This window comes from Drosophila elegans, unplaced genomic scaffold, assembly GCF_018152505.1.
Source record: "Drosophila elegans isolate 14027-0461.03 unplaced genomic scaffold, ASM1815250v1 contig_814, whole genome shotgun sequence".
Taxonomy (NCBI): domain Eukaryota; kingdom Metazoa; phylum Arthropoda; class Insecta; order Diptera; family Drosophilidae; genus Drosophila; species Drosophila elegans.
Window position 1 is genome coordinate 770,962 of NW_024546167.1, and position 15,935 is coordinate 786,896.

The window sequence follows — 15,935 nt, forward strand, 5'->3', positions numbered from 1 at the left end:
GTGGTCAAAATAAAATACTTGAGAAAGTGCATCTGATAAGTGAAGCATTGATAAAAAAAAATTATATTTACTTATGATGAACATGCCGCAACATTCTTGTTGGCCTTTGCTCATATTTGGTTTTGGCTAGTTTTCAACAAAGCTCTCAAAAATAAATTTGCCCCCAAATAAATCCGTTCAGGTGTTTCGATTTTATGAATTAGCGGTCAGTTACTGGGAGAGTTTGTCGTTTTGAAATTTTTTGGGAAAGAAATAGTCCATGTCAGAAAATATCACAAAAGAGTTAAGTGCTTTTATCTAGCAGAAGCTTTATAAAATTCCCAGTAAATTTATTTATGTTTTGATACAACTAATGTTATCTATAATTTATTTATTTTAGTCTGTGGAATTATTTGTTCAGTCAGCGAGGGCATTAGAAGTATAACTATCTGTCCGTCGCCTAAGTGCTGATATTACAGTTTTGCAATTAATAAAAATAAGGAGAAGCAATTGAATGTTAAATTAGATAATTAAATTTTTTAATTAACAGCTTAAATGTATTGTTAATTAAGTGATTTGCGATCTAGATAGAACATACATAGCACATACATAAATAAGACTTTATACACCCAAGACTTCTTGAAATAGATATAATAATTATACCCTATTTAATATAATTGCTGACTCGATCGAATAAAGTCATTTAACAGCAAATTCCGTGTACTAAGTTGAATCCATACCCCTCGTATTTCGTGCAACAAATGTGTCGATTGGGTGACAACCGTAGATCGACTATCAACCCGGTCAGCTGGTCAACTGCGTATGTAGGACAACCCCAAGACCCAATCACCACCCCCCCTTCTCCGCTATCTGCCCACCTCAATGCCACATTGAACCTCATCGGTGCTGCCATATTGATTAGCTATCGGTGTGGGGGTAATTGATTGCACTGCGGACATGTATCATTACAGGCAGCGACAGCTGATCGATTTTTGCATGCCCTCTTATCGCCGATAACTGATAAGGTGGAAATCCATCGAAATAGCGCCGGGCAGCGCCATATCAATATCGACCAACAAATCACACTGATCACACAACAAAAACACACTGATTTATTTGCTCGCTCAAATTGTGGCAATTTAAAAAGTGTTTAGAATCTCACTAAAACACAAATCTTTTAGCATTAGGCCAATAAAAGTTCGTGGAGAACTATCAAATTACTAGAAAGCGATAAGATACGGGATGTGAGTATACTTTCATTGCAGCAAGTGCAATAACAATACAAACTGGTATAATTGAGTGAAGCTACGCTCATTCGCTGCGCCGCTTGTTGGGGTAATTAATCCCCATCTACAGCATCTCGCGGATCCATTTGCATTTTCCGAACAACCAATATGGAAACACTGCGATGTATATCGTCACCATATATACTGCAAGTTCCACTTACAACAGATGCAGTAATTTTCCTATCAACACAATCAATTTCATTTGTTTGTGAAAGCGAAAACGAACCACACAGAAAAAATGCCTCATTAATTGGTTATTATGTCAGATTACTAACATACTTATAAATAAATAACTATCAAAGACAAAGCACTCGCGATTTATTCACATATTTTAATTACGCTAAACTGACACTGAAAAATTGTGCAATCTGATTAAGAGCACAAAACGTAATGCAATTAAATCGGCAATTATATAGAGAGTCCAAATAAAGGAAAACATTTGATTCAAATCCAAAGAATTTATCGCCTTTTATATGATAATGAAAACACACACGAAAATATCATTCATTGTTTTCCACTTCACCTGGCAGTTTTTAGAAAATAAAACATTTTTATTCCCGCAGCTGATTGATTTTATTTTTTGTTGTTTTCTCGTACTCTTTATGACTGAATTAAGTTTTATTGGTGCTAGACATGTTAAGAAGGTTTTTTTTTCGGGCGTGAAATATTTTCCTACTGTTCAAGGCAGTTTTTATAAGCACCAAAGCATTTTTTTACAAGGCTGTAACTGGAAAAAAAAAACAATTTGAACAAGCAAAATGTTTATTAATGAAAAATAGGTCAAGATTAAGATCTTAGAAACATTTTCTATATTTTTCGAAACTATCAGAACAAGGTTAATTGTCAAGTGCTTTCGAAATCTTTTTTAATATCAAAGAAAATATTGGGGGAGTTGTTTAACTAGAAGTATCGTAATTTGGGTAACATATTGTTTTTTTTTCCCAACAAATATTTTATGATTAATTACATTTTTATATAATTATTTTGGTAAACTATTAAAGCTTATAAGGATACATGAACAAAAGACAACCTATTATCTTCTATCTCACCTACTTTTAACCTTTTGGTTTACCTAATTCACTCTCACTTCCAAAACAATTTGGTATCGCATAAACTATAACCAATCGTTGGTTTTTTTTTTTTTTTTGTGATTTTTTTATGGGTGGTTTGGGTTCGTGTTTGGACTTTGGCGACTGATGGGCTGCGGCTGTGGTCGTGGTTTTTATTACCTGGACTGAACTGGAAGCACTGGCACTTGGTGGTGATGTCGTTCGAGCTGGCCGCGATGAAGAGCGGCAGCTCGAAGAACTTGTCGCACTCGGGATCGACGTAGACACTGCTGCGCCGGCTGCTAAACTGCTCCAAGTCTTTAATGCCCAAGACTTTGCCAACCATTTTTCACTCAATGTTCTCGACTCTCTCCTTTCGTTCAATTTGTGTTTTTTGTGTTCAATTTTACAGGGTTTGTCGCCTTAATTTTATTGTTTTTTGTTTTTTTGTTGTTGTTTTATTTTAATTTTTGTTTGTTCACTCGCTTTTTTGGCACCGAGAACGACATCATTTATGTAGATTTCAGTCTTTCTTTTTCTTTTTTGTCTTGCTTAATTTCTGTATTTTTTTATACACTCTGTTCACTGCTGCCTTTTATTGTTTTAATTTATTGCGATCTGCAATTTGCTGTCGCCCGAGCAGCGACGCCGGCAGCACTTGAATTTAATTTGCAGCACATTTAACATTTAAATTTGCAGTTCACATTATTCGTTGGCTCTGCTGCGGGTGTATCGAAATCGAAATCGAAATTAATTCCAAAATTTTAATGAGGGTTGAAAGAAATCATTAGGCATCCCGTGTGATATTGCGATATTGGCGATCGGAGAATCGTGTCGAAGAAAATCGGAATACGGCGGATTTACTACGTGCGGAGCGTTCGGATGCGTTCGGGGTTCTCAGATATTTTCCGGCGGACAGGCCGGTTTCATTCCGTGGGCCTTCTCAATGAAAGCTCTCGGAATAAATAAAACGAGAGCGATCGAAAAACCTGGCGGGTGCAAGCTTTGAAAGGAAGCTTTTTCACGGGGTCTCTGCTCTTCTCTACACTATTTTGTGATTTATTTTTGTTTTCTTTTTTCATTTCATTTCTTTTCTTTTCTTTTTTTTTTCATTTTATTTTACTTTTGTTGCTGTTTGTTTGTGCATTTTACTATCGGGCGCCATAGAGCAAACAGCTGTTTTCTGTTGTTCTCCCGCTCTCGGAGCGAAAAAGGGGGTAAAGAAAACATCCAAATCTAGTGTAAATACCTTTTATAAATAGCTTTTGTGGGAAATTTCGTAAGTAATGATGGCGAAAAAGAGCTTGGAAAATCCCAGGCAAGAAAAGAATTTTCTGGCATTCCACTGTATACGTAACTTTAATTTATGAGCATTTTCCAGCTATTTGAGCACAAAATAATATTTATGGTTTTACCTCAGTAGCGGAATTTTCTTTTATTTTGAGCAAGCGAAGAAATAACCACTTAAAAAAAGGGATATAAATTTGAAGGCTAAATATTTATGCTTCGCCTCTAAATAATGTGAAGGTTTAAATAGCTCAGTGGATGGTATATTTGTTATTTTAAACAGTTAAACAAAAACGGATAAGTTGTGAAAACAAATTGTTATTATATAGAAAATATTGAACTGTAAAAAATTAATATCAATAATTTTCTTTCAGTTTTAAAGATTTAAATTATAAGGACAATCTATTATAAAAAATTAATTTAAAGCAGCGAATGCCAAACCTCGAAAATTTGTCAAAAAAAAAAAATTGTGAATCATGAGAAAATATTTTTAAAACAACATTCAACAATAAGTTGATAATTTGTAAACCTCTTCCTAGCTAATCCAACTATTTTGATTTTAGTAGATCTAAACCCGATTTCCTGCGAAACGAGAAAGCAAACAGCAACAATTTTAAATATTTTAAACACCTCACGTGATTCTTTCTTTAACCAACGCATTTCAACACACTTTCAGTGGGTTTATTTTGCCTTTATTTTTTCGACCCCATCCGCTGATCTTTATTTAGAGTCTTTCACAAATTGATTTTTCACTTGTTTCGTCAGCCGAAATAAAATAAAATAAAATCAAGTCAGCCATTTGTTTATACCAGAAATGTATAAATAACAGGGGAAAAATAAACAACGCGTGGCCATTGGCCATTGGGAAAAACGCTTTTCACGACACTCACACTTGCCACCCAGCAAATGATTAATTAACCAAATGTTCGTACATAAAATGTTGAAAAAAATATAAAGAAAAATCAAAGGAAAACCCCAAAAACAAAATAAGCCTGGCAATTATCTTTGACTTGTCTGTATCCGTATATGTAGCGCGTATATTTAAGAGCTAGAGTTTGCCAAGAATTCTGGCGACACTTAAAAGAATTGCCCCATAACAGATATAAAGATATAGCCACCCTGCTGCATTAGTAATTCGTTCTGGCAGTCCCAAAGTTTGCCACTCTTACGTGAGGTGAAATACGTATCAAATTTGCGCAAGTATTCATCTCTAGTTAATCTGTAATAGGGAAAAAGACTGTTGAAATCAAGAGTTCCATAAACATTCTACCAAAATTCGCTATCTGAGCCTAAATGCCAATTAATTACTATTACTGAAGTGGTCGTTAAGAAATTCCAGATAAAGTTTGCATCGCTATCTTTATGATCAGTACGTTTCCAGCGATGGAAGAATTATAAAAATATAAAAAAACTATATATTTATACAGCGGAACAGGGATATTCAATTAACTATTTGATTCATTTTTATAGAAATTAACGTAGTTTATTAAGAACTACGTGAGTTTGCACTTTCGCGACTTTTGAGTATATTTAATTCTCATGAATTTCTAATTCTAAAGAGCTAATCAAATTAATAATGCACCGAGATCCAAAGGAAATGAGTCTTTAATCTTCTGAGATATCCCTACCTTAAATTCAACAAACAAATAGACTAAAATAATTGTGACATGATCTAATGTGAAATTTTTAGCAATAGGAAACAATAGAATTAAGCAGAATCAAGAAGGAATATCTGTGTTGAAGGGGCCACATCGAAAGGTTAGTAGCAACAAAAACACATTCTGGGCATGCAAATTGCAAATTGCAAGTGCAATTTATTACATTTTCCCCTCTGACGACATTGCCACCACTTTGCTTGCCAACTGAGGTCGATAGGAAAAACAATTGCCGGCTGCTGGCTGCAGCTAAATTTAATTTGACAACGTTTTTCATTTTGGCAAACTGCAGATTAATGTTGTTGTTGTTACCAAATGCCCTCCTGTGTCGTGTTTCCCTTCCAAATTGTCAGCGTTTTTCGGCTTAATTGCATCGCACAGCAAGGCGTCATTGGGCGAAACAAGATTGGGGGCCTAAAAACATAAACGACAAGTGGGAATCCACCTGAGGAAAGACCTTCGGAGTCGTCGGAAAAGTGTCTTTTTAATTTGATGAAAACCATAGCAAATAAGGTGAGTCAGTAAAACATACGAATGCAAAATACGAGATAAAATGTAATAATTTAAACGAAGGTAAGACTCTGCAAAAAGAAAATTTTTTTAATAGCCTGAATAATTTAAACAGTTAAATTTAAAACGTCATCATTTAAATCATTTAAATAAGCATTTTATTCCATTCCTTTAAACGTCTGAACAGGAAAAGAAAGTGTAAATGATATTTTCTTTAACTTATCAACAATTAAATGAATTAGTGATAATTATATTTATATCTGATAACAGAATTTGTTTTTTCTTGGAAATTAAATTGCAAATCATATAGAGACTTGCAAATTGGGGTGAGCCGCTTCATAATACTCAAAAAATAAATTTATTAATTTCCCCGAATTAATTGGTATAAACTTTGATACACCCCAAATCAGATCCTCAAATAATTGCTCATCTTTTTCCACAAAACAAACACCGTTCTCAGCAAATTATTCATATCAATTAAGTCAAGGGATCGGGAGAACGAAGTCAACGAGCCTGCATTGGCTCTGCCAGATTGTTCAGATTGTTTAGCACGCGCTATAAATATCTTGAATCGGTCGTGAGCTGGGTATTTGTCAATTAGCACCAGTCATATATCTGAATTTCAAAGGAACGAGGCACATGACGGGCGACCTTTGAGATCGATCTCGGTTTTTTGGGGAGGGATTCGCCGATTCGCCGATGGGTATTAATTGGCATTCGCCTGGGATCGCATAACGCCGGGTCTAAGTGGGCGGTTTGGGGGTGGTTCCTTTTGGTGTGAATCGCTGTGATTCGATGCGAACCACGAGCCTCGTCCGTGACCAGCGGTCCATATTGGAAATGAATTAAGTTATTGCCGTGTTAACTGCATCTATAGACGCCTTTTTGAGCCTGGCACAGAACGTAAATTGTTATTATTTTTTTTTTTTGTTTCTTTAAAACTTAACTTTTAGCCGAGATGAGTTTTTCAGCTGTGCCAGAAACTGGTTTAGCCATCGATTCACTCATATTGCATTTAATTGAATTTATTTCGGAATTATACATTCTGTTGAGTGGGGTCGGTTTTTATATTCGATTTTTTTTGTGTTTTTTTTTTTTGTGTGTGCCGTGTGTTTTATTAAGTACAGCACGTTTATTTTATTATGGGCATATTTTTGCATTCAATTAAAAAGGTGAGCGAAAAAACCTCTACAATTCATTCAGTTTTTATTGTTGCCGTAACTGTTTGCTCTAGAAAATCAGTGTAAACAAACTGTGTAGTTTATCTAGAATAATTATATTAATTGTTTCCCCACCCATGCTTTATTTATTTCTTCAACTACACAAAGGAAAACTGTATTTAAACTGTAAATGATTAATATTTTATTCAGTAGTCTCCATTTTTTATAAATTAAGCAATTTTTTAGTCTTTACTGTTTAAGCATTATTTCCAATTCTTTTAAACGATATATTGTATCTATATTTATACCATAAATCTTCGTTTAAGCTCTCTTTGTGCATTAAGTTTATATTGCACACATGGCGTATGCGTAACGCACAGCCATCAACCACATAGCATTGACTGACTGATCGAGTGACTGACCATTGGACAACTGAACGCAACGCACGAGACTATGTACGCATTAAAGCAATGTTTATATATTATAATTTTGCGTTGTTGTATTTTCTCGACTTAAATTGTTGGTTTTTTTTTGTGTGTTTATTTTAAGTTTGGCAGCTAGGCGTGATAATTAACGAGCCGTGATTTTAAAGTCGATTTTGCTTTTAATGTGCATTCGGATTGCAATTTTGGAGGCTGCCACAAGTGCACAGAAATTTAGTTTTGAGATCATTATATATATTTACTTTCAAAGATATAGTTTCTTTGATTTATTAGTAAACATTAATCAAATAATATAAAATTAAAAATTTATTTATCTTTAAAGTTGGTATTAAATTTAAAAGGTAGAATCATAAATTGTAATTGAAATTATCTTAAATAATCATAAATTTTGTTTTCTGTGCACCCATTTAACCATATATTTATTTACACACGCACTTTGCAAACATATAAAGTAATTACGTTGACACGCGACTTGTTTCGAAAAGTATTCCAATTTATTTTCTCGGTTTTCTTTTCGTTTTCAGCACGGGTATTTGCCTCTTCTCCTTCTCTTTCGTGATTTGACAGTTGACAACTTTTGGGCATATAAAACTGCGACCGATATCGACGGATCGAGCGAGCGAGCGAGCGAGCTGGCGACAGAGACAGGGACAGACAACCACCGGACCCGAGGGTTGGAATTATACTGAGATTAAAGTTGAGAAGTCGCCAGCGATCGTCGAATTTTACTCCCTCTCCCTCTCCCTCTCTCTCTCTCTCTATCTCTCTCTCTCTGTCTCGGTCTCGCTTCGCCAGAGAAAATGAGAGAGTGACCGAAAGACAGGTGAACGATGCATCGGGGACACACATTTTCTATCAAAGCTTTTGGCCCATCGAATAAAAACAAAAAGCTGTCTAATTAAAAGCTCCACACAAAATATCAAATAAATGTTGGTTTTTTTTTTTTTGTTTTGTTTTTACAACTTTCAGAAGTTCGTTCAACTTCAGAAAAATATTTAAGGGGGCGCGTCTCGATAAAAATGCATTTCATATGCCGGAACTGTTGAAAATATTCTACAAAATTATCATCGAAGCGTATTTGAGACAGCTAAGCCATTTTACACACCCACATCAGCAATTCAATGAGCCATAAACTGCATATTTAAATCAATAGAGTTATAACAGCAAGCGATTTGTTGTGAAATCATCGATCGCAATCTTAATTGCTATTAAAATTAGCTATAAACTGTTTGGTGTAAAGCAACTTTGTGTCGTTTTATTGAATGTCATCATGTGATCGCAGATCTGTGGTCATTGAATCCGATAAACCAATCCAAGTGTGAATTAAAAGTGTCGCATTTGCAGACAAGTAAGATGGAAACAAAGACAATGGACCGTGGCACCTGCGATGGCAAGGGTAAATATATTAGACGGGCGCATGAGGAAATCGCAGATGAAATGAGTTTTAAACTAATTGCTCAACAGTTAATTTGAATTTTTGTTTACATCTTAGTTTCAATAAATTGTTTACGAAAACTTAATTGCTTTCAAAAGGTTCACCTGCGACCTGGATGGATGACATTACTATACTATTTTCGAAGTTTTTTTTCTTTATGTAACCAAACACTTCTCATCTATAACATCTATATAACCTAAAGCATTTTTCGTATTCATAAAAATATATAAAGTTGTTAAAACAATTTAACATTTATCTTTGAACCCAAAACCAATTAAAAAATAAACAAAGAAGAAGCCTTACATGAGCTGAATAAATTAAAAACATGAACCATTACTGTTAAGTCACTGTCGTGTTCAGAAATTAATGTTACACCTGCACACGCATCGGCAATGGAAAACTTAGTTGAATATTTTAAAGCATACTTCGAGGCAGCTCATTTAAATACAGCTCCCGACTGTTCGACAACTCAATTATTATTCCCCCCACACACACATGCAGCATATGCTTACAGGCACTCAGAGAAAATGCAAAATGAATAAAAGGGGGACGAAAAATAAATATAAAGTTTTACGAGGAAAAAGCAAAAGTATGTTAGCACTGAGAAAAAGAAAAATAAATTGGACGGGTGCTGCCCCACAATTCGCTCTGTTATCTAAACAGTGAGAAAAACAAACAATGTTATCTGGCAGGCAAAGAAAAGACGAGGGAGAAAAACTAAAAAGAGAGCGGTTAAGCTTTAACCGCCGGCATATCTCTTTAGCTTTTGTTCAACTATATTTGAAGAATTTCGGTCTCTGTTCTTTTCTTCTTTTTTTTTGGTTTATTTGTATACTCTTTGAGAGGATATAACAATTTTGTTGAGTTTTTATAAAAAAAAAATAAATTCTCTGATCTTGTAAAGTTTAAATATCATAATAGTGAAATATAAGGTTTATTTTAAACTCAGATATTAGGAATTTTTAAGGTACTCAGTTTCTTAATACTTTTTTATAGTTTAAAATTCAAGTTTTATACTAAGAAGAAAAAAAAAAATTTTAGCCCTTTTGTTTTCAGAAATATATTAGTACCCTTACCTACTTTCTGTATGCCAAAATAGATGCCTAATCTTTTCGTTGTTAAATTGTTTCTTCTCAGGCATTTTAAGACCAAAAAGCATGTAAACAAATCAGCAACAGAAAGATTGCTAAGAAAAAGCTTCTATTGTGCTCAGTGACCTCAAACACCTAGACACCTTTATTTACATACATATGTGTATCTATGTACACTACGTACATTCATCTAATTAGAGGCGCCGCTGCTGACAGAGAGGCCAAAAGAGCAGACGAAAAACGCAACACAAAAGAAGAGAAAAGGTTAGGAAATTAAATCTAGCTAAACATTTCCTATTAGTGGAATTTATCGATTGATGGTTTTACTAAAAGCTATAGCTATAAGACTGAAATCAATCAATTTGCTGGAATGTTTATCAATCAGCTTATATCTTGGCCATTGTACATAAGAACAGATGTTGAAAGTAAGGGAAGCAAACTGACAATTATTTCTTGGTAAATATTACAAGATCTGTTTTTAGGTTTTGTTGATTTTATATAGAAAAACTATTTTCAAGAAAATAAAAAATCCATTATTAAAAAAAAATGTTGTTCTAAAATCTTTTTACGAGTTTTTTAGCTAAATTCCAATGTTTACTTATAAAATTTTTGTTTGAAATTTTTCTTTGATTTACGATTTAGTATTTTTAATAATGTTATTTCATGTTAGATGAAAGACCTTCCGCTCCTAATTAGAATCTAGAACTCAGCAGCCACCGTACCACTGAAAAACATTCACAATCACTCGACACGCAAAGTATCGTGATAGAGACGAAGAAAAAAACAAACATCGCCATTAATAAAATAAAAAAACATTGCCTTTTCCTCCGTTCCTCCGTCATTCAAATCCCCAAAATGTTCAACAGGCCAAAGCTGTTGATTGTTTTATGCCACCGAAGATCAAAAGACAAATGACGAAGTGGGCGTGAAGTGTTGCGGTTTTTGGGATGTTGATTTGAAGGATTTGATCTCTGAACTCACATGACGTAAATAATGAAGGGATCAGCTTAAGTGCCCAGACTTTTTAAATACCCTCTTAGATGACTGATAATCTTCCAATTTAAAAAATTTATTTAAATATTTCTGATTATTTTGATAAAATTCCCAGTTAAATTTTTTGGATTCAAAAATCTTTAAAGCTCAATAAAATAAAAACCCAGTATAATAAATAAAACTAAATTTATCTAGAAACAAAAATAAAATCATTAAATCAAAAACATAAATATATTCTCGCAAATTCCACTCTTAGACTGAAAAATGTTTGACCTAAATAATCACACCCTCAAGCAACAGCATATAAACGAAATGTGATAAAAATGACAAGGCACATGATAGCACAAAAAGCTTTAATAAGAACAATTCGTAATTGTGTTAATCTAATCAAACGCGAATAAACTTTAGTATAGAAATCTGGATTAATTGGTTAGCAACTCTTAAAAAAAACTTTAAAGGGGGTTCATATATATATCTTATTGTTTTTTATTTTTACTTTCATTCTGGGCCAGCGGTCAAAGCGGTCAAAAGAAATGACAAGACAACAAAATAAAAACCCCAATGAGTTATATATGAAAAATGTATACCCAGGCAAAACATACAAAAAGAAAAACATTTTTGCTGACAATAAAATATGCGAATGCGAGTGACTTATATAAAAGATTTGCAAATTGCAACCCCATAAAATAACCCGAAGAATCCTCTTGAAAACAAATTAAACAGAAATTACCTAAAAATAAAGGCAGAACCAAAACAAAAAAGCAAAACGAAACAAAACATAAATAAACCCACAAAAAAAAAAAAAAATACGAAACCAATTTGCGAAAACCAGTTTTAGTCAGTTACAGAATTTAGAAGATTCATTTGGGGCACACTTTTCACACATTTTCCCCAGAATCACGTGCAAAGCCAAATAAATCGGTGGGCGTGTGCCGCAATTCGGAGGTATCGATAAAATCGTTTCTATATATACCGAAGATCGCCTGATCGGCGGAAAATTTTCCATTCGAAATAAATAAAATTCCTCAATTTTTTTTGTTGGAAAAACATTTATCCAATCGGACGGACAAGGGGATCATAAAAAATGCCTCTTGAATGAAAATTTATTTTCCCTCTTTGCCAATACATAATTTGGCGTTAAATAGCAAAACAAAATCTTTTTCGACGTCAACGGCATGAAGAAATTGGGAAAATATTCAGTTTCCATTTGCTTGCGTAAGCAAAAATGTTGTTATTGCAAACAACAAATAAATTTTAAATTTTAAGCCATAAAGATCACAATTTTTTTGTTGCTATTTTTAATATTTTTTTGTTGTATAGTATCCGTTTTGGGAACGAAATGGCACGTGGCCAGTATGACACAGAAAACTTCCCATATATATAGAATTTAATATTGGCTTATTTTATAAAGGTTTGGATAGTGCAAAATAAGATACATTTAAATATATGAGCCTGCTTTGAAAATATGTTGAACATGTTCTTGATAAGGCTTTAACTATATTAATTTTTTATAATTCAAATGTCTATCTAATCGGAATTTTATTCTGATGAGCCGTTCTAAAATTTATTTGCATATAATTCGATGTTAGTTTAAGATGAAGAAACATCTTAATGCTGGTCATTAATTTAATCTTTTCAGGATAGCAGCTAATTTTAATCACATGATCAGCATATATTACATATAAAAAAAAAGAACTTTTATTAAAAATCACTGAAAAAATAAGCAACCGAAGAAAAAGCAAACAAGCACGAGAGTGATGAAAAAATTGCATTTATTTTTAAACAAATTAATTGGCAGCTGGCCAAATGCCATAAAAACGTGAATGTTTTTATTTGTTTGCTTTTCCCACAGCGCGGGCCAGAAAAATTCTATACTTCAGGTTCATTATGTTAAGCGAATATTCAGTACTTATAAATGGAATATAGATAGTATTGAAATTGTATATTTCGATTCATTTTGGGATCAGCACACGTCGCACCTAAAATTTTCAATAGTATGCAGATTGCTTTACATATAAATGGGTTTTATCCATGCGCACATAATGCCACTGTGCACAATACTCATTATTTTGTAAATCAAAATCAAGGCCAATGTCGACAACGACGAGGGGGTGATGCACTAACGGTACGATTGGATTGGATTGGAATGGAATCGAAAATGCATTTAGTGGCTTTCGCCTTTTTGGCGTTCTGGCAGCAAGTGTGGCTAGCAAATTTGAATATCAAAGAAAACTGAATACGTAAAATATTCCACTGTATAAAGGCCTCTTTCATAATCAATTAAATTGCAGCGTAAACAAATTGTTTTTCAAGTTCTAAAATGCAATCGCTTTAAAGGGGGTATTGAAATAAATCGATTTTGCCGTTTGGAAATTTCGCTAAACAAATTATTTTAAATATAAGACGCATTTTATTTACCAATCGAAACTTTATTTGGCTCTTCGTTAATTTCAGTCAGAAGTTTTCAACGCAATAAAGGAGACATCTCCGACTTTATTTAGGTGTTTTCAAGAATACTTAGATTTTGCAATAGGTGCAAGGGTATATAAACTTTGGCTTGCCGAAGTTGGCTTAGTTTTTGTTTTTTTTTACATGTTTTAAACATTTTTTGTTTACACCCCGGAACGAAATTCGTTGTAAAAATTGTTATGAAAAAAAAACAATTTAAGTAAGAGTTAATTCCAACGCCAAAGCGAAAACTAATTAAATAAATAAAAACAAAATTTGTAAGGGGCATACTCTAAAAAACTTTTAATGCTTTCAGTGAAAATATATTTTTGTGTTTCAAATTGTTCACTTTTACTCCCAAAAAATCAACTCTATTTTTTTTTGCTTTTTTATATTGCGTGCACAAATCGATTGTAAATACAAGTATTGCTGCTGTAATGATGTTTGCACAGAGCAGTTGCCTTAATTTGACAGTCCGTTGCCGTCGGTTTTTCAAATAAATATAAATTAAATTAATTTATTTTATTTTATTTCACGGTTGCATGCTGTAATAGCCCCACAAAATGTATATGCAAAACAAATAAAAACAAGTTGGGTTGTTGAGAAAATATATACTCAAGCGGGTTTTCAGCACTGTGCAATTTGGACATATTAGCTTTGATTGTTTTCAAACACATATAATTAATTTATTTTGGTGTTTACTTGCCGTGTTCTCGCTCGAAAATTTCGGCCTGTTTATTGATTAATGTTTTTTTTCCACTTAGCGAAATAAAAAGCAAACAAATACTCTCTTGTGGAACGCATAAATTAAAATTTCCCACTCAATGAAACATGTGCTTGGATTGGTCTGTACATCATCTGATTTTCTTGATTTTGTGTAGGAGGCACGTGAAAAGAGATTTTCCTTTTAATGATTATGTTCATTAATTTAGCGTTGTATATTTATGAGTTTTTTATTTCTAAGTATTTATTTGACTCAGTTCTTAGTTATACATTTGCTGTTCACAGTGAAAATAAAAAAAAGTTATTTATATAAATAAAAGGAAATGGAATTTATATGAAAATATTTCTTGAAATAAATATGCATATTTTAATTTTTATTACTATTAGAACTTTGAATTATATGTATTCTATGTATTTATACGTAATTAACCGTTAAATAAATTAAATCGATTTGGGATTGACTTTTGTATGTTGGCACAAGTTGATTTGGATATATCCTTACAATATTGTCATTTTTATCTTTTTTGCAAACCTAGTTCTTAGCCTACATTTCTTTTAGAATAAACTTAAACAGATTGTGTTTTGATAATTACCATATGTAAACTGCCACGAAAACCATACCATAAAATACTTAAAACTATGTAAAGGCTTGAACACTCACCAGTTTGCTTTGGTAGATTGTAAAAGTCGAGGGTTTTGATCTCGGACGTCTCGACGTGCGGGGCGAACCCCTCGTACAGGTCGCTCTCCTCCACAATGCCGCTCAACTTGTCGGCCTGGGAAGAGGCATCTCCGCCCCGATGGTATGGCATCTTTTTAGCCAGCTTTGCGGTCGCTCCGGGTCCTCTGTCAAGTTTTGATTTGGGTTTGCCTACACTCGAGACCTCGCTTTTTCACTCCAGGCAGTTTTGTTGGCGAATTTCCTTCGTTGTTTTCGTTCGACTAGATGGCTTTCTTACTTTGCAGTGCTTCGCTTTCCGTTGTGGGGCAATCAATTTGCAAGCCTTGTTGGGGTTTTTTTTTTGTATTATTATTATGATTATATTTATATTTAATTTGATTTAATTAGTGGCCAACTTATGGAGACAGAAATACTCCAATACGATGATGCCGCGCGGAATTCATTATAGTAAACGATTTAGCACGAATACTGCAAAAGCATAGCTATGTGTGATAATCAAATCGCAAGTGTCGGCGCTTCCAAGTCTGGAATAAGATAAAAGTTGGGAAATTTGTTTATTATTTTCGTATTTATTTCGAGCAGCCCAAACAAAACAAACAGCTGGGAGTCAATCAACATCAATCGGCTAGGCCAGATATCAATAGCCTATGGATACAAGTCCTTCGAGTCGAAATCGAAGTCAGTTCAATGACATGACCCATCCGGACTGCAGAGTAGATAATGCCAAAGGCGCCATTGGCCCATAAAATACTTGGCCCGTTCATTAATTGCGAGTCGGCTATAAAAAGCCAACTGGCCAGATTTATAATATACTTATATAAAATCGCACGCATATATAAGGCGTTTTTTCTGCTGAGGGTGACTCTACCAACAGCAGCCGGTTTAGTAACTAATTAAACCCAACAGAAATTGGAAAAAACAAACAAATTTGGCGCAAATATTTCACTCGGCTATAAACAAACGTATGTACTTATATTATACAAAGACTTGCTAAGCAATTTATTTAAAAGATCATAAAAGTCTCATGGATTTGTTGGTTATATTTTATTGTTTTTTAGTAAAATAAATGAAGGAACCGATTCGAATTTTAAGAACAATTTGTTGAACAAACCCATTCATTAAATATTTTAAATCTTAAAAAACCCAGATTTTGTTATCCCAATCATTTACTCAACTTATCAAGTTTGGGAACAA

General features: G+C 33.5%; 1 protein-coding gene across 10 annotated transcripts in view; it reads right to left on the reverse strand.

The window, feature by feature from the left end:
* The window catches only part of LOC108141787 (GTPase-activating protein skywalker), a 44,590-nt gene that overhangs the window by 12,518 nt on the left and 16,137 nt on the right, over positions 1 to 15,935 (reverse strand). For 5 of the 10 annotated variants that reach the window (XM_017265300.2, XM_017265305.2, XM_041710453.1 and 2 more), the window contains one exon: positions 14,721 to 15,265. In XM_017265300.2, coding sequence (XP_017120789.1) covers positions 14,721 to 14,871 — 151 coding nt within the window. In that variant the 5' untranslated portion in view covers positions 14,872 to 15,265. Of the gene's footprint in view, positions 1 to 2,494; positions 3,036 to 7,804; positions 8,040 to 14,720; positions 15,266 to 15,935 lie in introns of those variants that run through there. The other 5 variants (XM_041710452.1, XM_017265296.2, XM_017265303.2 and 2 more) reach the window with 3 other exon arrangements.